The following is a 27,789-nucleotide window of genomic DNA, read 5'->3' as shown; positions in this document are numbered from 1 at the left end:
TAATCATGGACATCGGCGAATTCGTTTCGCTTTTGGTTGAATATGCTGACTTTTTTTTCGTGCATTCCTATTAAGAATCTTTTCGTTTTTTATAGTAACTATTATTCACTGTAATCCTTCCGCGAATTTTCATAGACGTGTTTCTAATGAAATCCTTCAGAAGTTCCTAATCAATGCTGCTGTTCTCTGAATATGGCTGACGAAAGACTAGTGGTCTTAAAACGTAGTGACAATTTGGGATTCGGATTCTCTTTGCTGGGTGAAGCCGGTTTGCCACACATTATATACGAAATCGAAGAAAACTCTCCGGCAGCTCGTAGTGGCGAGGTAAGCTGGATTTGACTATATCCTTACATATTATTAGCTGTTTAAAATATAAACAAATTAGACATACCTTCAGGGTTTTAGACTTCCCTTTGAATGTTATAAGTGCACTATTTATTTTAATGGTACTACTGTGCTACTGTCGTATTAGACAGTAGTTTATTGTTAAAATTATATTTTTTATATGTAAATTTAATTATATTAAATAAAATATTGCTAATAAATAAATTTAAAATATAATAGGCAGTATTAATATATCCAAATAGCTTAAATATGTTTTATTATGTTATTGAAATATAGCAGTAACCCAAACAAAGATTATATTGAGAAAATTTAAAGTTTAAAGTAATATAGAATCTTTTATATTGATAATATTCCTTAAGTTTATAATCAGGCAAACTGTTTCTTATGACATATAGTTTGTATGTTTATTATTAATTTATGACAATTTAAGTATAACTTCTCACACTTTTCTATTAATTTATAGTTAGCATATTTATATACTAATATTTGTTTAAAAACATTCAGCTATAAAAACATTCTAAGATTGTTTACTGGACCTAGTTTACATGGGGCAATACACAATTTTAAATATGAATTTAATGTTTTTTTTAAAGTTGTTTCAGCTGTCAATTTGACTTTATTTTTAATTTTTATATATGTTTTATGTGTGTTACCTAAGACCTTTTCTAAATGTTAAACAATTTATTTATATTTTTTTTATTTGTGATGCTTCTCGTGTAGTCCCATATAAATTTTATAAAAGATCTGTCTAATTGTTTATAAATACAATCATCAATAATGCAATTAAAGTCACGTTTCTATATATATTATTTATTTATGTGAAATTACCACTTTTTTAGTCAATCACAGAACTATGTTTTCATAAGTACATATGTTTTGATATTTGTAAAAAAATGTTTCTTAATATCTGTTCTCTACAAAATTATGTTTTAACAAGCGATATGGAATATATATACAAAGTGTCATTGAATATGGATTATATAAATTTTGTCATCTGTGAAACATATGAAGGAAATTGAAACATTTAATTTAAGCAATGTGCATTATTATAATAATAAGAAAATATCTGCAGTAGTTTTTATAAGAATATTTTTTAATTAACTACATTCATAATTATTATATTCTGGAAAGTAACAGAGAATGTATACTTCAGTATTATTCTTACAAAAGTGGTATTCTTGAAGACAAATATATTTTCAATTGCAGGGTTTTCATTTTCATATTTAATTATGTATTTGTTAGGGATTATGTGACAAATTAAGATCACTCGCAATTCTCATGCTATTAAAATATGTGTAAAAATAATATAATACAATTGAAATACTAAAAATGCCTGAGTTTTATGATCTGATATAGGTTAAATTAATGTCTTGAATATTATTGCTCATGCTGATCGAGTTTTTCATATCACTTATTGTAACCACAGACTATTTCGTCCTGTATCTATTAATTGCACTTGGAGTTTATCCTTACAGTATAAAACAAAGTAAATGCTGCTGTCTACACACTTCGATCTTTTAAATTATGCAACAGATTTTAATTCAGTTTTCAGCAATACATACAGAGTGATTCAAAAAGAAAGTTAACATGTATAAATATGTATATTATGGTACAGAATGGCAGAGAAATTTAAGAATTAGTTTATTAAAGCTGCCAGCCAAGCAGCCAAATTATAGAATGTTCTTAAAATTATTGGGATTGCTTCATTGTATATCGGAACTAGAGATTATTAGTGTTGGCCTCAAATTTACTGACCACAGTGATATATTATCAAACTTACAGAAGTCCTAATAAGACTGTTATATGTTTAGTTAGCATATTATTTGTGAACTTATTATTTCATCAACCTGATGTTTATTTTAATAATGTCCTAATTATTAATTCTGTCCATAATATATATTTATACACGCTTATGTGTTATGGCTTGCCTTTATTTCAGTAGTCACTTTCGCTCCACGCATATTCATGGATTCATTCAAGCGATGATCGCCCGTCGCGTCTATGAAACTATGGCATCAATTTCTTCACAACGTATACCTAGATGTTATCTACTATTCATTATAAAGGATTATAAAATTCAATGACACTCACGTTTGTCAATGATTCACGTTGAAAACCATGCTCGTTAGTAAATTTATCTTCGGTCTTACTACCTAATACTTACGGTAAACATTAAGTAATCCTAAGATAAGCTGAATTACCCTATAATGATATTTTTAACTTAGGAACGCGTATTTACTACATGTTTTTTATAAAGACGCCGGTCACATCACGGCTTTGACTGAGAACGAGTATATAACACAATTACAAATAGTTATTACCCTTAATTACCCGTGTATTTAAAGCGTATGTGGATTTTAGACGAAAAAAAGTATCATCAACATCTAAAGCCATACAATTACATATAGGTACATAAAAAAAAAATAATGATCATAGATATATATGAGATATGGGAAAAAGACTATCATAGAGAGATTTTATCAATGTAATTGAACCGAAGACAATGATTTTTAGAATATTAGTCGGTGCATTTTACGCACTAATCTCGGAAATCTCTTACTAATACAGATTTGAACTGTAAGTTCTCTTAAAAATTTGTAATAATTTAATTCCAGTAGACAAAATATATTCGGCTACAAAGTCGGGATCATCTTGTTTATCATATGATTGTGTGCATAATAAAAATATATTTAACCTGTTTAACTTATGCCCGTTTATGATATTGCGTAACATATATTTTCTTCACATATATACTTTTTTATTTAACTTTTAATTCACTGAACTCAAGAATATAATAAATAGAAAGCGTCAGAAACACTCTGATTATTGTACAATGAATAGAATTCGCATGTTTGTACTAAATAATTAACTGCGACCACTTAGTCTAAATTCAAACAATCTTCAAGACTCGAATCTGAGAATGATCGCTATGTAAGCACCCACTTTCGCTGTATATCAGCTGAATGCACTTACATCATGTTCAGTCTACATGTCGCCCCGCATCACCACGCAACTTACAATGAATGCTATGTAGATGACGGTGTATTTCAAACGATACATCTCATTACATATTCGATGTTTGTTTGTATGTATAACGTTTACATAACATGTTAGTTCACATATTAACCATGAACTCTTCTACATGTACTTAGTAAGTCAGTAGGTTGGTACGGTTTTTTTTTTGAGGGATGATAATGGAATGGTGCACCCGCCTGCGCTAACGGTTTACGCTGGCGGGGCACCAGTGGAGGATGATAAGATGAGCATGAGGTCAGGTCAGTTAGCCCATCGTGCAAATTCGTCAGGAATTTAACACGATGGTTTCCAGGGGGAACCGCGTGGAGGTCGACCTGACATGGTACATTGCTAGCAATGGGGTTATCAATCCACATTACTGGCAATCCCCTTCCCCCCAGGTTGGTACGGTTAAGAAGACGGCCTTGGTGGTGTCCTGGTTACGTACTGCAAGTTCTTCCAATGGGCGCGGGTTCGATTCTTGCAAGAACTGGTTTAAACTAAATCCGAAGTAATTTTTCCGTACACTAACATTGTTAGTCTACTCATTTAATGTCTAGTCTAAAGCTATATATATAGTTATAATGAAGTGATGTACACTTGGTTGCTTCTTTCTGTCCTCTCCAGAGATGTCCCAATCGGGATGTTAGTTGCATTCCGGCTATTTGATAACCGACCGGCAGTATCCCACCATAATACATACACCGGTTGCTGATTAAACCCCATTATTATCTTAGTTACAATTCGCTTACAGATTTCGCTAGTCCTTAAACAAATCCAAACTCTCAAGATTTCAAAATTACTGTTCAATATACTATTTGTTATGATTTACTAGAAACAAAACATTGTTTTCAAGGAGAATGACTCCAGATAATACAAATCTACATTGTGTATGCATTCAGTCGTGTTTTTTGATAAATGTCGATTCATTTTAATGGACTTTCGTACTTTTACGTCACCTTTATTTTAAACTGCAAAATGAATATTACCTCGTGGTAATTGTAATTTATGAGTCACTTGTCGTACAATTGACGGCTGTTATTGCATGTAACAAGTACTGTACTGTGCCCGTACAAATATTTGGGTATAAATTCCTTTGTAATTAATGAAGGCAGCTTATTAGAAACTACAACTATTTTCCTGTTCCTAAAGAACGTATAAAATAATTCACTATTATGACTGGTATCCTCAATTTTTCATCCAGTTCGGTTGTTATATACGATTTAGCCTATTTTAATATATTTTTAGAAAACAGATACTATATTAGATTATATATCATATTAGACACCTATATTTATGTTTTTGCGTATATTACTAATAGGAATGATACATATTTGAATTTCTTTTGATTTCGTAGAATTTTTTTTGTTAGGTCTATTTGGAAGTATAAATCATTCTCTGACAAACAAAGAATTAACATTTACTGTTAATATTTTACTGTAACTTTAGTCTACAAAAAAACTGTTTAATACTACCGTGCAAGGCAACAATGCCGTATGCTGCGTTATGAAAAATGAGTGAGAGTGAATATCAAAGCAGGTGATAATGCTGAGTGCTGTGACTTTGCGACAGGTCGGTAAGGTGTGAGTAACGCTTGTATTGTTGCATGCGTTGATGAGCTTTTTTTATGTAATTGGAAACAACCTAACGACTCACCTGATGAAGTGTAACCGGTAATGAACTAGACATCGCATTACTATACGATACCCTTTAATACCCGTATTAGTAAGTCGTCACGCCTCTTACTTATCCTTTATTTTCACTGACTCATTGCACCCTACAACATATCGAAACCAAACAAGCTGCTTGCCAACTGAAATAGGAAAAAAGGGGTACCTATCCATTTGTAGGTTTCATGCTAGTTGCGATTTTTTTTTTTGTAAATAATAATTATTTGATAATAAGCCGCAATTCTGGTGCATTAAATCCGCCTTTTGTACTGTTTTATTAGCTAGTAGCTACGCCACGGCTTCGCACGGATGTACATGTATTATATATATAAACTTTTATCGTGAATCACTCTTATCTATTGCTAAAAACTGTATTAAAATACTTTGCATAGTTTAAAAGATCTAAGCGAATACTATGTAAATATATGGATTAAAAATAATAATGATGGTTCAGCAGAACCATTAGGTACACTGCTTGATGCAACAATATTTGTATAGAATGTGTGAAAAAAAATCCTTGCAAATAATAATTTGATATACATCGATTACGCTTCATCGAAGTACGTTGGTCGTAAATTCTTAATGCACTGCGATAAACAAATAATGAAGATGTCGACCTTGGTTGTGATCCTGAAATAAATCTAAGCGAAGAAGAAAGTAGACTAAAAACGTGTAGGTGGCACGCTGTGGGTGGACACGGTGTGACTGGCTGGCGCCTTCGCACCACAGCAATGGCGCCTCATGCATTATTCTAAAGAAAAATAACTACTTTTGTTTCGTTAGTCAGCTTTGAACCTTTCGGTAATAAAAACTAACAAAATATTACCCTAGAGCTGATTTGATGATAGTTATATTTCTATTTTCTCACCAACCGCATTATGTTTTTGATAACAAATCAAGTTGCATACATTGAAATCGCTGTTTATGTCCATCTACCTATTAGATATTGAGAGCGATATGGTCTAAGAAAGGACTAGTGGCCTTTCTTACACCAAAATGGTTGTGATATGAAATCTGAACGAAATAAAAAAAAATGTTTCAATATATATATCCGACTGATGGAAACACCAATAACAAACCAAACTACTCCGAGAAATAGCGGTAGGCTGCACCTGCCACATTGGATTCAAATAGACACGGCGAAAATGACAATGTGTTTGCGTTCATCTCGACGTCGATAGTTCAGGTCATCTCTGCCGACCCCATCTGGGATAACAGTCGTGAGGGTAGGTACAAGTATATGTGGTATGTGGACTATTAGGTATATAGCATGCTATGATCACTAGATATTTACAAAGTAACACACCCGACCATGGCGCCCGTTATTTATGTATCAGGCCCAATCGCTAAACCTATTTCTTCAATTTAGTTAATTGCAATTAAGAAAGTGAGGCGCCCTATACAGTTTATTAGATTATTATGTCCACACTAAGTATATGAATATGAACTTCTAGTTAAGTTTATATTATGAGATTTATGGTAATTATAATTGAGAACGTCGTAGCATGGTGGTTGACTACCCTGACTTACACTCAAGAAGTGAGTTAAAAGCAAACCGACACAAAAAAAAAGGTTTGTGTGTCACTTTATATTTCTGACTGACCTCAGGTGTAGTAAACACCTATATCAAACTAAAAACTCTGATATTGGCGGTTCGCCCCCTGCCTAATTCAACAAAATGTACGCATAGGTACAAGTGTTCCATTCACCACAACTCACACAATACCTCTGATTACCTCATCTGATGGACTATCTATATATTACGTACATTACGGAGAAGAAGGGAGGGGAGGGGCAGTGTGACATCAATCACAACGTGACAAGGTCTCGACAGTGTGACATCGTATAGCAGTGGTTGAAAAGTCACATACTTCGTATAAAAAGCATGAAATCTAGGCTCTTCCCACCCTCGTCGATGAAATTTTAGATTTTGCGACATCACATTTAAATGTTACGAGTAGTAACAGAATACGAAATTTTAATTATTAAAATGTACTCTAAAAATGCTATGTAAAATGTGACAAGGGAATAATTATTTAGAGTAATTATTAGAAATTATTGTGACGTAAAATGTACAACGTAGGATGGTCCTAACTGTCGTGACGGTATGTTGTTTTATCATAATTATATTCCATCGCAATACATCTCGAACTGTCATGTAACTGATGAGTATATAACTACAATGTATGTTCAATCACGTGGAAAAATCTTCTACTGCTACATACAGCCGTTTACATAATTTTACAATATAACACAAGGAGCTACAAGCAGTAGCTATACTCTCGTACGATATGCGCGGTTAATATCTAAAGTTATGAATCATAATGTGACACTTACGACCAACATAAAATGTATAAGGGTTAATCGTTGGGGTTGTAACTAAGGTGTAAAATGTCGACGAAAAGGCTTACGTGCGTTTAAATCAATTTGTTCTAATAAGTATCACACTAGTACAGTACACTATGCTTATTTGATAATGCTATAAATCTTGTTATTGCCTAATGGTGAAACAAGAAGACAACCATTGTAAAATCTATGTAGAGTATTTTTATTACGACTGCCGCTGTAACACAGTGGTAAAGAGCTATAAGTACTTCCCATAGTAAATATAACCCCGGGTTTCATTCTCGGTTGGTGCAATTTTTCAGTCTGTTAAGTATGGGCGGTGTTTTTATTAATGTCGCTGTGTGATAGAGAATAAATAAATAGATCATTATACACTTTATAACAGAAATTCTACACGAATTGCCAACTTATTATAGTAGTAAAAATTAAAAATAAATTTATAAAAGTAGTACATTTTCTTGTATATTTAAAAAATAGTTGTATGTGTTTATAATAAGTTCATTGAGTGAAGTGATTGTTGATTAAGTAATTATAATATCTATTTTGTTTCTGTCTACAAAGATTTTTCAATCATTAGTCGTAGTCTAAAAATAATAAACCTATACGTCAATAAGTGGGTCGTAACCGTAACGAACTAATTCATATTTCCGCTGCGCCCTTCTGTCGGGGTTTGATCTAATTTATCTCCTAAGCTCAATCCATTAGCGGTCCCTCCGGCTTCTGTCCTGTGATAACAAGTTGACAGTAGCAGGCGGTCGCTCGTCTCCACCGCACTCGTTTACAGTTCACCAACAGTTTACAATACTTTGTGTAAATAAAGCGACATTTCTATTGAATTGTGTCGCGTTTGGACGCAGTCATATAATATTTACAACATATACATTTGTGGATTCCCACAGAATACACGTGTGTACTCGTTACACAAGTGACCGTTGTCAAGAAGTACGTAGTAACGAGTTTACTCTGATATTTTTCAAAAACCAGTTATCTATAACGTGCCTCAGTGAATCATAGGCTGCAGCGCGAGGATGTAGTGATTCTGATTAGCTAGTGGTATCTCTAATATTATTGTGATCAGCGAGCGGCTACTTTGCAGAAAGCAACAGTGGTGTATAATATTTTGACACGACCAAAGGCACGGCAAATGTACGGCAAACATTCGTTCAATTAAAAATTTAAAGTGTTTATATTTGGTGGACTTTACACACTAGATGGGAGTGTCTTTAATAGAATATGATTGATCCTAATAAACGTAGTAATGACAAATCGAATCGTGAATAATTGTGTTTTAAACACAAAATATCAATGTTTCTGGAAACATTGTTTCTGACCCTTACGACTTTGTTAGGTATAATATATAAATTTAAATAATATTAAAAATGATATTAATTTACCATGTTCTATATGATGTTTTAATACTGATTTAAAATCAAATACCACATAATGCGTATGTATTAAATACAAAGTTTTTCCTTAACTTATGATAATTACAACGTTGTCCATTTAACTGATTACATTATGAATACTGGTATATAAATGTATTTTATCAATTTTATTTGTAATTTTTAAAGGAATCTAGTAGTGTATTTTATGTGATTCTTGTGGTCTTAAACATCAATTCTACACCCTAAATTGATGTTTAAGACCGCAAGAATCACGTAAAAGTTTGCCAAAAGTGTCACTAAAAGACGTGAGCAGCATGTAACTTTTGTAGAGTGAATTTCTGAACTGTTTACAAGTCGTAATGGTGAATTACGACACGCCGTCATGCCTCTCTTTCCCCTTTTACAATTTTTGTTTTATCGCGATATATATACTTTTATTTGAAAACAGTAATATTTGAGTTTTGGTATGTTCTTCTCTATTAAATAAATATATAATAAATTCACTTTACTTTTGTACTTCATTCGATTATGATAAATTCATACTTAAAAATACTGCTAAAGTCATTGAAATTAACTTAGAATCAGTCAGTATATGTATAGTCTCGAATAACGTATAAAGAGAGTTTTAGTATGTATGAATAAAATTATAGTTTTGCATAAATGTTGATCCATATTGCCTACTAGTATCACACGGGTGCACTAATATAGAAAACTGTCACGCGATTTTGAGGTTTTAAATCCAAATTTTTTTAATATTTTCATTTACACAGACAAAATAAGAATTAACCAAATAGGTGCAAGCGTTCGGATGTGATAATCTTACCTACATATAGTCTAAGATTTGTATTTATGTTCATAATAGCGTATTCAATCACACATTGATTAACAATATACCTATTATTATTATACGGTGGTCAATTGCAGGTTGAGGCGGGAGACGTATTGCTCAAGGTCAATGGGACTGATGTAAACCGGTTCACTACCCGAGAAGGTAAAGAATTTGCTATTTATCACCCACATGCTACTTATTTATCTACAATGCTTTTATTATACAATAAAATGATGTACTTAAACGCACACATTTTTATGTGCTATCAAACACCTCCTGGCTTCTGTTTAGCTGTTTTCGTATTGTTCTGATTGTGCTCAGTGTTACCAGGTTATTTTAGTTTACACCGAATCCCTTGATTTATCTCACATATTGCATACTACATATATGTTTTTTTGCAAGTGAAATAATTGTCACGTGATGTTATATGGCTTGTTATGTTATGATCTATACATATAAATAAAATTGAAGTGTCTGCTTGTAATATTGAAATAACCATTTTTTCCTACTTGCATAAGAATATAAATACGGTGCATACACCAAAATAACATTTCTTACATTATTTGTCTGTCTGTTTGTTCCGATTTTGACGGGACTTTTATTGGCAGATAGCTGATGTAATAAGGAGTAACTTGGCTACTTTTATTTTACAAAAACTCCTTTATTTTAGACAAGGTAAATTCTACGCAGACGAAGTCGCGAGTGCAGCCAGCCTTATTTATAAAGCTTTCCTAGATAATTGGGCTATCCAACACTAAATATTTTTATAAATTCGAATCAGTAATCTTGATATTACCCGTTAAACAAAATGAACAAAGTCTTCAGCTTTATAATATCGGTTTAGATTTAACAAGTATAAGGTCTTGAATGTAAATTATTTTTGGTTGAATTTATTTTTGCACTATTTATATCTTATAGTAATACATCTATCACTTAAACTCACATCCGAAAAATCGCTACTAAATAGGTTTTACCTTAAATTTAAAGGAAATTGCTGGTTGGAACTCTGTATTCTTAAGAATGAAAAGAATCGGGTACTGTGTAACTGTGCTACCATTTGTGAAGTAGGTCACCTAATTTTTTAATGAAGGGCCACTGTGACAATAATAATGATATGCATGTTCATGAATTGGTTACTCGCTTTAACTATATTAGAATTGTATTCGATTATGAAAACATCAAACGCGGCCGTTAACTGTGACGTTATTAACACTAATTCAATGATCGCGTTATAGCCGCCCCAACACCGACACGTAGAAGTAGAAACAGGGTTGCCAATCATTAAACATTTAGTCTCATACGATGAAATAAATTAAATAACAAAATCTCGTATATTAACTTAAATATAACTACTCTGATGTAAATCATAGTATTTTTGACCGGTTTTCGTTGGTCAAAAGATTTTGACTCGTACGAACTTGTACGAGGGTGAAAATATCCTCGTAACGAATGTCAAAATCTCGTATTTGTACAAGGCTCCTCGTACGGTTGACATCCCTGAGTAGAAATGTAGCTTGCCGACACGCAACCTCGCAATTCATTTTTGATGCTAGTACAAGTCTGCTTACTGCTTTACAATCAGAAAATAACCTCTTTATTGTCGATGCCAAAATTGATTTCCGACAACGTGTAATCAAGATGCTATCTTCAAAGTAAATATACAAATGATTCGCTACTGTAGCAATCCTTCGCTGTTTTGTTAGTTGTAGTCGATAAAAATGTTTAACATAGGAATAGCTATAGTTTATTATACTTATTTAATATTTGTTTTACCTATGCAGACTTTGTAAAAAATCGTCTGCGTGGGTAAGTACCCACGTAGAATGAAAAGGTAAGACTTAGGTCAGTCTTACCTATTTCAAACGCCAAGCAGCTTGATTTATAAGCTGTGTTTTGGTTAAAGGGTGCAAATATGACAGTGAAATTACACGATATGGATAATATCATCATAATATCATAATACGTTAGTCTACCGGAACTCAAACGCATACGTATCCGTGGTTCTTGACATAAGCGACGGTTACCGCTTACCATGACAATTGCCAGATTATGTACATTCTGTTTACATAAGAAAATAGTTATGTTATCAATTATTATGATTGATTGTTCCAGTTTTAAAATGCTTACGACTGTCATCGGATCCTGTCACTTTAAGACTGAAAAAGGGTGAGTTCTATTTAAAAATATCTTTTTGAGATATGGCCACACGTCAGTTATTCAGTTGAACTGTACCAGTACATTCAGGGGTTGGAATGTGGCGTGGCGGCTGCAAGTAATAAAATTCGTTTATCCCCGAGTGATTTGGTCGAGTTTGCGAAGTAAGCCGCCACAAATAAGAATTGCTATACGCGCGGTAATTTTATAGGTGACTCTCGGGATCTGGGTTAGGATAACCCTCGTTCACAGTGGCTTTGTTCCTTTAATAATCTAATCTCCCGCAATGTAACGTGTAGAAATTGACCCCGTGTAAGTTACAACGGCTACGTACTGTCCAAACTTAGTTAAAATATTTTCTAATAAATACATAACTTTATTGAGATGAATAGTATTGTGTTAATGTTTCAGACCCACAAATAAAAGCGAGCATACGGCGGTACCTCTCAGCAGCGGCGGAGCGACGGACCAGTCTACCACGTGTCAACCACGACAAGTGAGTATTATTATTAACCTACATTTTTCCACTGCTGGGCACAGGTCTCCCTCATTAAAAAATAAGAAGATAAAAAAGATGACGTAATCAGATCATAGCGAACTCACGACAAATTAGCCACGACGTCCATGTGTTTAGGACGTTGCCAACTACACGGCTTGTTGTTCCCATTACTAACAATCCCCTCCCCCCAGCTCTGTTTAGTTAGCCATTGAATATCTTATCTACACTTGAATGTAATAATTGTTTACAAAACCTTTACAAGTACTTTGTCACCAGTGCTTACACAGAACTGTATAAAATTACTCGGCGCGTTATAAAGTATTAATTAATCGATTCATTGTGTCGAACAACCCCTTTTCAATTTAAACCACAGCTAGTGTTTACCAATGAATCGCTCTGATATTTCTATGTAAATACCGTACGGCCCTCGAGTAACGACAACTCGTCAATAAAATGCTCATTTCCCCTACATCCCTTTCCGCTTTCCTGGCTGACAAATTTGTGAAGTTTCCGTCGATACATTATTTTGTAATAAAAGTTAACAGTACTATTCGGGTTACGAACACTGATTAGACTATTTGCTTTAAAAAAAAAAATGTACCAGCATTTTTTTTTTCAGTCACTCTATTCTCCCAAATTTGAATTTAAAAAGAAATCTGTATTATTGTAAACATATACAACATTTATTTGAAAAGAATACGAGCTGAGTTTCTTGTCTCAAAATTGACGGTAGATTTGACATATCATAAGAGTCTGTAATATACCTACATGAATGAAGATATTTTGAATTTGAATTAAACTATCTGATTCTGTGCAGCATGTTTAATTATAACTCGTTGTTCATATGCAATAGGAAGCTAACCCTCGGCTGCTTGACAGCTGATTTCCGGCAGCGATAACAGTTCACCAAAACCATATGTGTCCCGTCTGGGGCTAGCGGCACCCCCGTACTTTTCTAACACGCAACTGGCAGGGGGTTGCCCGACGTAATTAGTGATGTGCATTAAACCAGCCGCGGTTGTTTTATTGCTAGATACCGAGAACATTCTGATATTCTATATTAAAATGTAGGCGTATATTTCATCTTTATCAGGGGCGTTGCTTATATAAACACGTTGATAGTTCTACTTCTCGTGTGCGTACAGTGATGATTGTGGTGGTCATTTTATTACAATTTAATAATAATAACAATCTGTATATTGATATGTAAAACACAAACTTTATACCCTTTTTGCGAAAATTGCGCCGACGGAGGGGTACGAAATTTTACACACTTAGTTTATATAGACAAAGACCAAAGAATATGTGTTTGTGTAATTTTTCACAATTACACAAGGTAGTATGTGTTTGACACACATGCATATAGGTATATACTCTTTTGTTTTGTTATTCTTAATTAACTAATTTGACCACAGAGTTTACCAAAAACTCTGTGGTTAAATTTGTTAATTAAGAATAAATCAATATTATTTGGCTATAGTCTTACTGATTTGTTATGTTCGAATTTCGACCACTGGCGATACTGGTATAAAAATTTTATTTGTAAAAGATTTTGAGTAGATATATGTAACATGTTATAATTTAAAAATTTACATGAACAAATTGAAGACACGGGGGTTAATTGGTTAATGTAATTAGAATTGCTAGCATAGAGGTATTCAGTAGTTTACAATTATAAATATATTGTGCATAATGAAGGGTGTCCAGTGGAGTACTCGAGTACTATAGCGGTCCCCGAATTCGGAAGCACTTTAAAACTAACGACATTACATGATTAATTCTTGTAAAAAATATATAATGCTGACAATATTATCTGTGTGCACAAAGAATGAGTGCATGGATTTCTATGTTCATTGTCGCATGCCCCCTACTTAATGTTTATTTATTAAAAATAATATTTATTCAAGAGAGCATAAGCGCAATTTTGATACTCATTATTCTTGTGATGAATATGCGTTTCGAATAAGAAGTTGAAAAAAAATGTCTATTCAAAGTGCTTATATTAACATTATTTAAAGAAAAATTATTTGTATTATGTTCTATTCTAACAAATTGCATACATAGAGTTCATTAATTAATTTAATACAACTGCTTAAATAGAATCTTTGTTGCAAAACTTTATAGCTCTATTTGTATGTATTGAGCATAAGTTGTACACTTGTAAATAATAATTGTACAGGAAAATTGTATACCGCAATTTTATATATTAGATATTGATAGTAATGTGGTGACGCGTAGGAAACTTTTTACTTATATATCTATAAATGTATATAATAAAAATGTAACTGATCGCTGTCTGTACATGCACAATATGCCAAACACTATTATTAGGAGACTGTTTTAACAAAATAATACTCAAATGAATTATTGTTACAATAATTAGACGGCATCGGTGGTCTAGCGGTTTAGCACACCCCCTTACTTCCTATGATCGCGAGTTCGTTTCCTCCCACGGTACAAACATTTGTATTCATGAGTATGATTCTTCATATCAGTCTGGGTGTTTTCTATATATAATATGTATGTCTTTACAAAAGAAAATATCTATGTATTCATATCAGTTGTCTAGTACCCAAAGCATGCTCTAGGTACCTTAACTTGGGACTAGATGGCGCCGTATGATTGTCCTGAGAAATTATTATTATTAATTGCCTGTTTATCTGTCTATTTGTGTGATATCACAGATACGAAATCGGCTTCAGCTAGTACATAAATGTATTAATGCATATTATTTTAATTCAACAGATCTAGTTCACCGCCATCGAGTAACTCCAACAGCAACAGCAACAGCAACAGTAACTCGTCGAGCAACTCGTCAAGCAACGGATCGGGCGTTCAGTCCGGCGACAGCTGCGAGGCGCTACTGACTGAGGAACGGACGCCGCGGCGGCCCCGCATCGTCCAGCCTAAGTTCGAGGCCTACATGATGACCGGGGACCTCATGCTCAACCTGTCACGTATCGAACACCCGCACCACAATCATCATGCGCCTACACACCGTACACATTATCACAGGTAATGACTGATCATTTTTATTTGTAAGATGTTATGCTATTTTTGAAGTGTGAAATAATAATAACTAGCTTACCCGCGCAGCTTCGTCTGCATCACACTTACTTAACATGTTTAATTATATTTTGCCCAATTTACAATCTTTTTACATTATAGCCTATGTACTATTCTGATGAATATAGCTTATATGTATTGTAAAGTTTCATTAAAAACCGTTTAGTAGTTTTTGCGTGAAAGAGTAACAAACATCCATCTAACCATCAATCCATCCATCCATACTCACAAACATTCAAGTTTATAATATTAGTAAGATAAGTACATTCACACAGCGCCATCTAGTCCCAAGCTATGCAGAGCTTTTATTATGGTCAGTAGACAACTAATTTCAAAACATAAAACTTTTTTTTTTGTAACTACATACATAATACATAATAATCACCCAAACCACTGCAAACAATAAAATTCTTTAATACAAATGTTTGTACCGAACCAGTTTGGAATCGGACCCGCGACCATTAAAGCGGTGTGCCGAACCGCACCGAGGCCGTCACACCATTGTGGAATAGCAGGACACGGGAGACATTACGTCTTAGTTACTTCCCAGAAGTACTAACTCTATCTAAGCTGTGTTTCCTGTTATAACAGTGAAATTATAGAGTATGATGATCATCATAACACTAACTTATTCTAAGCTGTATTTCGTGTTATAACTTTTGTGTAATTATAGAATATTATGATCATCATAATGCCTTAGTCGTCAAATAGTAAGCAAAAGCGGTACCACAGACGTCAAATAATGCTATTAGGGGTGCTATTTATATTATAGGCGGCGGTTGCCAATTTCGATCAGATATAACACCAGCTTGTTTGCAGTTCATGTTAGAATTTTTTTTAAATTAAGGGACCTTTATACTATCTAAAAATACATGCCAGTACCATTGTACCATAAAACTAATTACTCCATTACCTCACCAGTGAACAAATTTCCTTAGCCGCACTATCTGAAGGATCTGCTAAAACTGTTTGTATGGCACCAATATCCAATATATTTATATTTTGGTATTCCAACTAGATACAAAAGATTTGGTTCGGTTACAACAATTTAATTGCTCCTTCTTTCCTTAGTCTCCCAATCTTTATTGAGTGTCCATTTGGACCGAATTGGTATGGTTTCTTTCAGTCTCAACCCAACCTGTCCTTGGTCTATTCTGTGCTTTTTAAGTCTACGGTTTTAATGATTTCAGTAGTTTTTAAATTCGCCACTAATCTGTATAATAAATATTGTTTATGGAGGTTTCAATTTTTCATGACTAATGAAAATTTAAATAGGTGTCATCCAGATGATAAATATAATTCATATACATAAACATAATGTAATTCCTTTGTATCTAAAATAAATATGACGCGTTACTTACGTATACACAATTAAAAGACATATATTGTATTTAATATTATAATATCCCTAGACAATGCATACAGTGTCATCTCTATAACGACTGCAAAATGAGGTATGTGTGAATAGTTCTATTCATTTTCAATACAAAATATACGCCCGATCACGTGGTGTGGTTCTTTTTTTCAAAGGATAATAATAGAATGGTGCACTCGCCTGCTCTAACGGTATACGCTGGCGGAGCACCAGTGGAGGATGATGACTTTGAGATCAGGTCAGTTAGCTCTTCGTGTCAAATTCACCAGAAATTTGACATGATGGTTTCCAGGAGGAACCGCGTGGAGCTAAAGCTGACATGGTACATTGCTAGCAATGGGGTTATTAATCTACATTACTAACAATTCTCTTGCCCTTGCCCTTTCTCTTGCCACGTGGTGTGGTCCGTGTGGGTCGACCCTTAGTGGATAGTAACGTATGCGTAGATACAACTCGACTCCGGCTTCGCCGAGTGATGGCCGCGCGTGCGGGCGAGCCGAGCTTGCTCAGCGGCACAACTCCTCGCCAGACACCGGCCTCGTCGGCGAACACGCCGCTAAGATGTACGCTCACTTACCTATATGTATAGGCATTAGCATGTGCTTATATACGTTTATCATGACAATTTTCAATTGTAAATTGTCTTGCCATTTCTAATTTAAGTCAGTAAATTAGAAGACTAAGAAAAGTGAAATTTTTTTATAGACTCTCACGAAATTCAAATTTTATTTCGATTATACTAAAAATTAAATCAAATAAAGTTAAATCTCTTCTTTTAAATTTTTTTTTTCATAGTCGTTTACAATTACACATATCATATAAACGAGATATTTACAATAATAATAATTCTTAAAAATATATAATACGTACAATAGACCTTCGTCTTAGATGGCCTTATTAAATCTTTATTGCACGTCAGCTTTTGAACAATAAAAATCGTTTGGGAGTTATTTTAAGTTATAAATGCACATTTTTATTTTACTTATTTATGCAAAAAATAAATGCTTTAGTTTTAACAAAATATATATACGAAACAAAACAAAACGGATGACACCTCTATGTGACGAATATGTTATACCTTCTATGACTATTGCTAGCACTTTAGTTTTGTCGTTGCTTATATCCGACCAGAAACCTGTCTAATGCATGCTCTGTCTAATATAGTGCATGCTGTATTCTGCTTTAATTAGTGAAATTTCTTGGTGCTATGATTTAAGATTATCGTCCATGTTGCGCGGACTCAGAGACCCTAAAGGTCCGAACACCGTCATGGCATGTAGAGCCTTGTATTACGACGTACTTCTAAATGCATTACAATAGCCCGTCACTTAAGTGTATTGTAGAATGCAAGTGAGGCAGAATAGCGCGGCTCTGCCCTGAACACCGCTTTCCTGAGTAGAAACGAATCCCCGCTGATTGTACATGTAGACACATGTCAATATTTTTTCAGGTTTATATCTCAGCCAGCGTCTCCAGCCGGTGGCGGGACAGCATCCTCAGGCGAGATATCGTCTTCGGGACGGCCGTCGCACACTGTACGTACCTCGCGATCTGAAGATCATTTACAGGTACTTGTATTCATTACTTATGTGTCATATAGGAGATATACATTATCAGATATCGAGTTCAAATGTTACCTTCGAAATGAAGGATAATTATTATAAATATTTGTACGGCTGACGGGTTTAATCGTAAGTCATACAAGGTATTGTAAACCTTTCTAATGATTTCACCTGTCACTTTGATTATACATTTTTGGTGTATGTCTTTGTATTAAACAGTTGAATACCTCTGAATGTAACACATTTAATAAAAATTACATAACAGTGAGACATTTAAAAAAATATATTTGATATAAATTATATACACTTTTTTCTTGTATAATTCAATCTAACACCTGAACTGTTGTTTGTCACAGCAGCTATATGAGCCAAGAAAGTTTCAGAAGGAGTCCTCGTTAAGTGCAGTTGCAGTGGAGATGGAAGAGGATGTGACGTCATCGCTAAACACGTTACTAGACGCGCGGCCGGATTCTGCCACGCCCGCCCCTCGGTCAGAATCTGAAACTGAGCGAGACAGGTATGTAATATTGTTCGCGTGTTCATCTTATACCTACACATATTTCCCTTAGTATACATTAATATTTATTTCCATACTTCATCGAGTGTGTAAAGAAATACAATTACAGTTGCGAAATTTCTTTCTACAAGTTTGATTTTAATTTCAATAATTGTAAATTATATAAGGAACTGGTACCAATAACACAGGTTTATACTTAGTTTAAGTACCAGGGATGTAAATAAATTTTAAGTCTATTTAAGACCACAGTTGTAATGGTATTTTGTTGTTATGTTATGTAATTATGTAAAAAAATTATGTATTTGCGCATCGTACAAGCTCTGCGTGGTTTGGGACTAGATATTTATTTAATTCAGGCTACTAATTGCCCATATTTTAAATACCTTATAGACTAAGACACATATGAGATAATAATAAATATCTGATATCGCTGTGTACCTTGTAAATAGTTATTTATTTATTTAATATAGCAAATGTCGCAGGATTGTGTGGACGTACAACGCACCCGTGTCGTCTTCAGCAGAACGGGCCTGCAACGGTTCCGCCCCTACTTCCAACTCCACCTCTATATCAGACGGCATATCGCAAAGGCATGTTTTTATATTTATATATAAGTCATGTACATGTAGTGTAATTAGGGAGAATTCTGTAGAATAAAAAATAAGTTATTAAAATGACTACTAGATTTTATGGAATCCGAAGTGATCCTATAAAATAGTAAAAGGCATTCACACACGTTTGTTCTCGCTGTCTGTCGCACTAAATCGCTCTTGCACGTTCCGATCGATCCCCGTTTTAAACAGGGGTCGAAATTTGAACGCCCAGAGCCGTGGTTCAAACCCCTAGTAGTGCTCTCAAAACTTAGTCGTATCCGTCTATTAGGAGTTGGCCTTCAGCCGCTCCTGAAGTCGTTGCACAGTTTGGAGGGGATTTATATATGAGGTCCACATTACTAACAATTCCCTTCCCCCCGGCTTGGAGTGTCATCTGTACTCGCCCCCTATGTTCCGGTTAAGCTGTAAAGGATAACAGTATCACAGTAATCCGACAAAAACCAAACTGAAAGAATGTGTCGTGCACAGACAACTAATTTTTTTTAATGCAGGTCGTCGTCGCCCGCGTCGCCGACGTCGATGTCGTCGTCGGTGATGTCGTCCCGCGCCACGCCGCCCCACCGCCCGCCGCCGCACCCCCACCGACCCCTTAATGGTCAGATACTACTTACTAATTATAACCATCACCCTTGTGTTCAGAGCTGGAACAAGCTATTCCCGATTTATCTCGGTTTTATAGATCATAGAAATATAAATAATCTTTGTCAGATAGAAGCACTTTTTAATTGTCACATATTATTGATTCCGAACGCAGTCTCATCACTAGAAGAATGAGTAACTTGCGTGTTGCACTTAATTCATCTTACATACTACCCTGTGTTCTAGCAGCATGTACATAGATAGATCTATATAGCGTGTTTCGCTTATACAGAATTTTATACTGAGCGAGTGTACATCTATCAAATATATGTGCTATAAACCAATGCTTGTCGACTATGGTAGAAATGCCTAGACATTTTCGGGCAGAGCTTATTACAATATTTTAAAAATAACATGTTTTTCATACAAGTACAGTAATAGTTTTTTTATGTTGTATTATTTATTAATATTTCTATATTTATACCTTTATAATATTTTTCTCTATGTATTAATAAAACACATCATCTTACAGGAGACATGAGCCTTTCAGAAGCTGTATCCAACATATCTAGTCCAGACTATCAAGACCAAGACGACATGTTCGAGACTGGTCGAGACTGTCCCCGCATGGAGCTCTCAGACCCTTCAGACTCAGACTCAACTATCCTAGTCTCAGAACCTTGTCACAAACGAGTGAAATCCAACTCTTCGTATTCGAATGAGCACGGAAGTGATGTCACGTTGAACGGTGACCACAACACCGACTATAGAATAGTAATACAAGTGAAAGGACCGGACAAACAGAACGCCAATGCTAATGAAAATGTAAATAATAATAATAATAATTATACACAGAATGGAAAGGAGAATGGCCATAATTCACCAGAGAATCAAGGATACCAGGTCAGTTCCTTTATTTAAGTACTGCATTTGTAATATGTATGTGTATGTTTTTTACTACTATTCAATTTAATGATGACCCTTAATTAGGATTGCATAATATAGCCTAATTGGAGCGATGAGTCAAAGATAGTTTCAACATTTTGTGTGCTTGTTTCACACTATTGATAGTTATTTAAATATAAATTTCGTGGACTAATTCTAGTATATGAAGTATGTAGATGGACAATTGTTTGTAAAATCTTACAAAACATTTTCAATTGTATGATTTCATTCCATTCAACAGGTTGGTGTTGACCGATATTACATATCAAAGTTACTTCGACATTATCCTTTCTTTTTGTATGTCAAGCCTCCGTATCCTATAATTTTGCTGCCTAACTATGTAATAGAGATGCTGCATGACGGCAGAAATAGGTGAGACGCACACAGACAAACTTTATTGTAACAGGAGCTTTTTTTGTTAATGCATTGGTGCATCTGCCTTCGCTGATGGCACCAGTGGAGGATGATAAGATAAGATGAGTATATGAGGTTAGGTTACTTTTCCCATCATGACAAATTTAACATGATAGTTTTCCGCGTGGATGTCAACCTGACAGTACGTTGGTAGCAACAGGGTTGTTAATTACATTACTTACAATCCATTTGTTTTATTACGCAGGTGTGTCTGTGTGTGTAGTATATTTATACATGCTCCTAATTTAATTAATTCTATTTTTTACATAACAAATAGAATTGACGTTAATGTCAATAATATTTGCTAAAGTAATGTAAAAAATATCTGCTTCCTATGGGCAGGAGCTGAATAGCGGCTCAGACGGCGGCTCGGACGAGGGTTCCGATGGTGACTCCCTACACTCGTTCCACTACAGTCCGAAGGCTGTGGACATTCCTTCCGCTGAGCGACTTGCAAAACGTCTTTACCACCTCGACGGCTTCAAGAAGTCAGATGTTTCCAGACATTTGAGTAAAAAGTGAGTTTAATTTTCATTTCATAATAGTATTGCCCGGTTAATTTATACCATAGATATCCCATCTGAAGATGTTTTTTATCTATTCTCAGTTTTATTCAATAGATATAGTATAGTTTTATACAGTTCGTTACATTGTTAATTTTGCAGTTAAATAAGATATTAATATATAATAGTATTCAATTCCAATATAAATATTATAGCTATAATTGGAATTCAACCCTAATTTTTTAATAGCGATTTTAATTTATAAGGCAAAACAACGTTTGCGGGGTCAGATAGTCTTATCTTATTAATATTATAAATACGAATGTTTGTGAGTAGGGATGTTTGTTACTATTTCACGCAGAAATTACTGAACGGATTTTGTTGAAGCTATATTTTTTATTGAAATTGAAGGCGGGTGAAACCGCGGTCACAGCTGGTATTATATATATAATAAGACGTGTGCGGTGGTGTTCGTCAGCAACGAGTTCAGCCGCGCGGTGGCGGAGGAGTACGTGCGTCACTTCTCGTTCGGGGGCGCGACGCTGGACGCGGCGCTGCGCGCGTTTCTGGCCAAGTTCGCGCTCAGCGGCGAGACGCAGGAGCGCGAGCGCGTGCTCGTGCACTTCTCGCGGCGGTACCTCGAGTGCAACCCGGGCTCCTTCCGCTCGCAAGGTACCTCCCGTACAATATGCTCAGTTTTTTATTTTAAATAATGGTTTCCTCTTATATTTAAAATCGTGTCACAATGATCGTTACCATACTCATCCGAAACGGATTAACCGATTTTTATGAAATTTTATATGTATATTCTGTAGGTCTGAGAATCGGCTACTATCTATTCTTCATACCCCTAAGTGATAAGGGTCGTCCACCCCTAACATTATTTTTTTATTTTTTGGGCGATTTTATTTATAATGTGGCATTAAAAATAAATGCAACACCAAATTTTCACCCTTCTACCGTCAACCCCTATTTTTTAAAAGCGATTTTAGTTTGTATAGCATAGCAAGGTTTGCGGGGTGAGCTAGTTTCATGTAAATATGTATCGTTGTACAGACGCGGTGCATACGTTGACGTGCGCGATCATGTTGCTGAACACGGACCTGCACGGCGGCGGCGCGGGCGCGTTCCGGCGGATGGCCTGCGCGGAGTTCATCGACAACCTCGCGGACCTCAACGACGGCGGCAACTTCCCGCGGGACACCCTCAAACACCTCTACCAAGCCATCCGCACGCAGCCGCTACAGTGGGCACTGTTAGTACGCACTCTGCACTACACCACATACCGATTATGTTTTGGTGACATTTTTTTATTTTGACAATTCACACTGCGCCGTCTAATCCCAAGTTAAGCTTGTTAAAGCCTGGGTACTATAACTGATACAAATACATAGAATTTCGTAAATATATACTTATTATATATAGAAAACACTCAGACCGATACAAATAATCATACTTATGAATACAAATACCGTGCGAGAAATCGAACCCGCGACCATCTGAAGTAAGGCGGTGTGCTAAACCGCTAGACCGCCGAGGCCGATAATTGTTGGTATAATGTGTGGTGAGGACGTCATATAAAATGATAAAAAAGTTGTGAATATATAGGTATTATAAGAGAGTTGCACGCTATACTTGACTTACACTTGTTTAAAAGAACAGCACGCAAGTTTCTCACTCGTTCTTCATGTGATGAGTCGATGAGACAGCTTTCCGAATGAGTGGTAGATGAAAAAAAACTATGACTATAAAAATGTTTATTTTAATGAATGATTTTCTACTGCACTGTATAAGTGATCATACCGTGGCCGTTCCAGCGACACGGACACGAGCACGGAGGCGAACGCATCCGGCGGGCCGGACGGGGCGGCGGGCGGCGCGGGGCCGGCGGGCGCGGCGGGGGGCGCGGCGCGCGGCGGGAACCCGTTCCTGGACGTGCCCGACCAGAGCCGCGCCGTCGAGTACAAGAAGGGCTACGTCATGCGCAAGTGCTGCGTCGACGCCAACGGCAAGAAGAGTCAGTACCACCTCTCATTCTATTTTATAGTGATCACTGGCTGACCTATATATTATTTTACTAAATGCATTATTTCTGGATAGGACTAACGTCCTAAACAATAGCCTACGATCTATTTTCAAACCTACCCGAACCGGAGGGACAGAAATGTACCATGTCAGGTCGACCTCCACATAGTTGTTCCTGGAAGCCATCGTGGTTAATTTCTGGTTATTTAATCACAATGGTCAAACTAACCTGACCTCATGCCCATCTTATCATCCTCCGCTGGTGCTCCGCCAGCGTAAACCGTTAGCGCAGGCGGGAGCACCATTTGGTAAATTGAGATATATAATAGACCGTAGGCTATTTTTAGCGCGTTATTAGTCCACATTACTAACCGTCCCCTCTCCTCCATCAGCACCATTCGGGCGGCGCGGCTGGAAAATGTTCTACTGCACGCTACGAGACTTGGTGTTGTTCCTACACAAGGACGAGCACGGGTTCAGGCGGAGTCAGATGTCGGACAATCTACACAACGCTATAAGGTAATATACTTGTACTCGTATATACATTGAATATATATTCTTAATATAATTAAACACATATATTGTACCTAATGATTATTATTAGGATATATTTAACTAGATGTTAATTGTGACTTCATCTGCTATTTTTGAGGCCCTTGTGAACTTCCTGTTAAATTTCAATAAAATTTGTTCAGCCATTTTGTTGTGAAAACGCAACAAATGAAGAGACAAACAAACATTTTCATATTTATCATATTAGTAAAGTATAGATGAAAAATTGAGGCTAAGTCACCGTCATTCTATCGCATATCTACACCCAATGAATGATTGCTTAATATTAGATAGTGATTTAATTTAACTACGATACATTAGATTATGTTATTTATATAGTATGTACAATAATACAACACTAATATCAAAATTCTTAGCAACTATAATGACAAGTTGTTGATCTCCAATGATATAAGGAGTTAACCAAGAACCTTTATATATTTTCAGAATACATCACGCGTTAGCAACTAAAGCGACTGATTACACCAAAAAGCAACACGTCTTCAGATTGCAAACTGCTGATCAAGCTGAATACTTATTTCAAACAAGGTAAGGATATCCATTGGCGCAAATATGTAATGTATAAAACAAGTTCGATTAACGGTGAAATTATCTTAATGTATGTATATAACATATACTAAACATATTGAACATCTACTAAGTCCAAAAAATATATAAAAAAGATTCATATATTTTTTCTGCAGTAGATAGATAACGCGAAAACTAAAGAATTCATTTTAATGAAACTCTATAATAATATTACTTTTACATCAGATAACATATAAATTTCACGCGAGTAGCGGATATAACTGCGTACTCAACTAGTGTATATGTAATAATTAACAATTTTTTAGGGTTTGCAAATTATGTATATTGGACACTCTTTTAACAGCGTAAAGTGAATGGTTTTAAAATAACGCATGTCGGTTTGTGTGTGTGCAGCGACTCAAAGGAGTTGTGCTCGTGGGTGGAGACGATCAACTTCGTGTGCGCGGCGTACTCGGCGCCGCCGCTGGCCGGCGCGGTGGGCTCGCAGCGCAAGTTCCAGCGTCCGCTACTGCCCTGCACACACACCAAGCTCAACATGGTACACGCACGACTCACTCCGCATCCCACACACCACATCCCATACCCCATACACCACAACAGTGGCGGACTAAGACTAAAGCGGGCGGCTAGGTTGTCTAGGCCATAAACCGCCTTTGCCACAGCACCACACTTCCCACCAGTACCACCACTCCCTGTAATGTATTCGAAAGACGGACTTATTACTATCATTAATTTAAACAAAATATATGAACATAGAGATGACATTTACTGATTTTTCATTTGATATTTACAGTTTTTTTAAGATTTTTTCAAGCATATCTATAGTTTTGCTCTATGCTGAGGTTGGCCTTACACTAGTTGTGTAGAGTAGTCTGTACAAGTTGTATTTAAATGTGCGCAGCGCGACCAGTTGAGCGAGCACGAGGAACGCGCCGCGCGGCTCGAGGAGGAGTTGGCGGCGCTGAGGCATGCACGAGACCCTGCGCCCGCAGCCAGGGATAAGGACCACTACCTCGCGCACGAGGTCAGCCCCCTTTTTATTACGAGTTCAAATACTGCCTAGAAAACCGCCAGCCTATTTGAAGGGGTACGGATTGTTACTGTGGGATTCTTACCCATTAAAACTCCTAGGGGTTCCACTCACGCCGATTAATCGTCGACGTCCCCGGATCGATTTCGCATTCGGCCGAGTTGTGCGAGGTCAAGACGGACGGCCAAGCACATGAGTAATTGTAACTTTCCATTAGCATTTCACAGGATTTGCCATGCCTCCATATCCGGTAATTATACAGTGAGATGAGAATTATAGAGTATGGTTTACAAAATGTATCTCGATGATACAAGACTGATAACAAATGAGCTTGAATGTTTCTAAAATTAAGATAATAACTGAATAGCTGATCGATGGTGACATGCATAAATTTATTGGTAATCTCAAAAAATAATTACTCAATTTAAAAAAAAACTATACAAAAATTAGCAGCGAGTACTTTGAGCGGTATTTTTTTTTTATTTTACATCCCTATTACGTAAAACACCCCAAAGTGGGTATTTTGAGCAAAAAACAAGTCTCGACTTGTGCCGTTTTGTTTGCAACAAACATGTGCTCAAATGTTTGGTCGAACTTTATCTATTGGTGTGTTGGCGCAGGTGAAGCGGTACCGCACGTACGCATGCGCGATGCGGGCTCGCGCGGGAGGCGCGGGCGCGGAGGAGGCGGCGCCCGCGCTGCCCGAACGCGTGGCCGACAGGCCCGCGCCGCCGCCCTGACGCGCCATGGCGGTGTTCGCCGCCTGCGTCCTGTGACCGTGCCTCCGCCTGCGCCGCCCCCGCGCGCCCGCGCCCGGCCCCCGGTAGTGGCGGAGGAGGCGGCGCCCGTGTCTAGGCGGTGTTCATCCTCGACGACCGCCGGGCGCCGCGTTCCCCTCGGCCGGCGTCGGAGCCGTACCGACTGCGGAGCGTTTATCGTATCGATTTTAAACCGACACGATGACGAGTTCCACGTTTCATTTAGTGTAAAAACAGTTTCGGTTCCATCGAAACGATAGATCCCTCCGCGCGAGGTCGTTAGTTTTCTTTAGATATAAGGAAATTAGTCTTAGTGCAGACCGGCGAAGATCGGAGGCGGTCCCTACGGAAATCGAGCGTGTCTTTCGCTGTCGCTTCGAGACCGATGCTGAGACACGAGTTACATTCCTTCGAGTTGAAATGTTCACGAGTTCAGGCAGCTCCGCGATTTGGCGGCGGTGTGCTTTACTAATTAGACACTATTAGGTATGTGTTAAAATTAAAAATTTTAATATTGAATCATCTAGTCTTGTCTTCCTTGCGATATACATATTTCCGATGGATATTCAATGATCACGTCATCAGTTTACCTATTTTATTATGAAAATGCATCATACTTTATATATTGTAGTGGTCAAACTGCGAAGTTCGTGGAGTGTGGGGATGCGAGTCTTATACTGTAATACTCAAAAAGTTTACTTAGTTTTGTATCGTGTTGCAAAATTATTTACTTGGCCTTGGTGTTTTAACGAATTTACATTATTTGATATTATTAAAATCAAAACTATTGTGATGGAGATGCATTTTGATAGATGATGGATTCTAAAAAAAATATGTAAAAATGTGTGTATGTAAGGAATCATGGTCACTGTAATGTGATGCCAGGACAATCTGGCGATTATACGCTTTAATTATTCTCTTTTATAATCACGTACATTGGCTTCATGTTGTAATAAAATCATTACCATTCCATTTATCCGTATTTTCTTAGATTACGAGCGAGGGAGTGCTGGCTAGGTTTAGGTGTTGAGAGTGGCGTTGGAAGTTTTTGACT

The 27,789-nt window shown here is 36.2% G+C and overlaps 1 protein-coding gene across 1 annotated transcript; it reads left to right on the top strand.

Moving 5' to 3' along the window:
* On the top strand, positions 1–26,717 carry LOC131850573 (PH and SEC7 domain-containing protein). Its single transcript, XM_059200856.1, has 20 exons — positions 1–327; positions 9,689–9,755; positions 11,706–11,759; positions 12,159–12,243; positions 14,992–15,261; positions 17,134–17,250; positions 18,138–18,255; positions 18,606–18,766; positions 19,249–19,356; positions 19,872–19,975; positions 20,492–20,862; positions 21,661–21,836; positions 22,300–22,493; positions 22,878–23,076; positions 23,639–23,838; positions 24,239–24,365; positions 24,846–24,947; positions 25,341–25,485; positions 25,849–25,971; positions 26,598–26,717. Exons 1-20 carry the CDS (start codon positions 193–195, stop codon positions 26,715–26,717), a joined length of 2,976 nt encoding a protein of 991 aa, XP_059056839.1. The 5' UTR covers positions 1–192.
* The last annotated feature ends 1,072 nt before the right edge of the window (positions 26,718–27,789 follow it).

Source organism: Achroia grisella, unplaced genomic scaffold, assembly GCF_030625045.1.
Source record: "Achroia grisella isolate CSIRO2021 unplaced genomic scaffold, CSIRO_AGI_Agris_v1 utg770, whole genome shotgun sequence".
NCBI classification, from domain to species: Eukaryota; Metazoa; Arthropoda; class Insecta; order Lepidoptera; family Pyralidae; genus Achroia; species Achroia grisella.
This window is presented reverse-complemented; position numbering and strand designations above follow the sequence as displayed.

Excerpts from the sequence above, each read along its gene's own strand:
- LOC131850573 (XM_059200856.1), top strand. The coding sequence starts at position 193 with ATGGCTGACGAAAGACTAGTGGTCTTAAAACGTAGTGACAATTTGGGA. Across the intron at positions 11,760-12,158 it reads CACTTTAAGACTGAAAAAGG|ACCCACAAATAAAAGCGAGC; the intron begins GTGAGTTCTATT and ends TTAATGTTTCAG. Across the intron at positions 24,948-25,340 it reads GAATACTTATTTCAAACAAG|CGACTCAAAGGAGTTGTGCT; the intron begins GTAAGGATATCC and ends GTGTGTGTGCAG.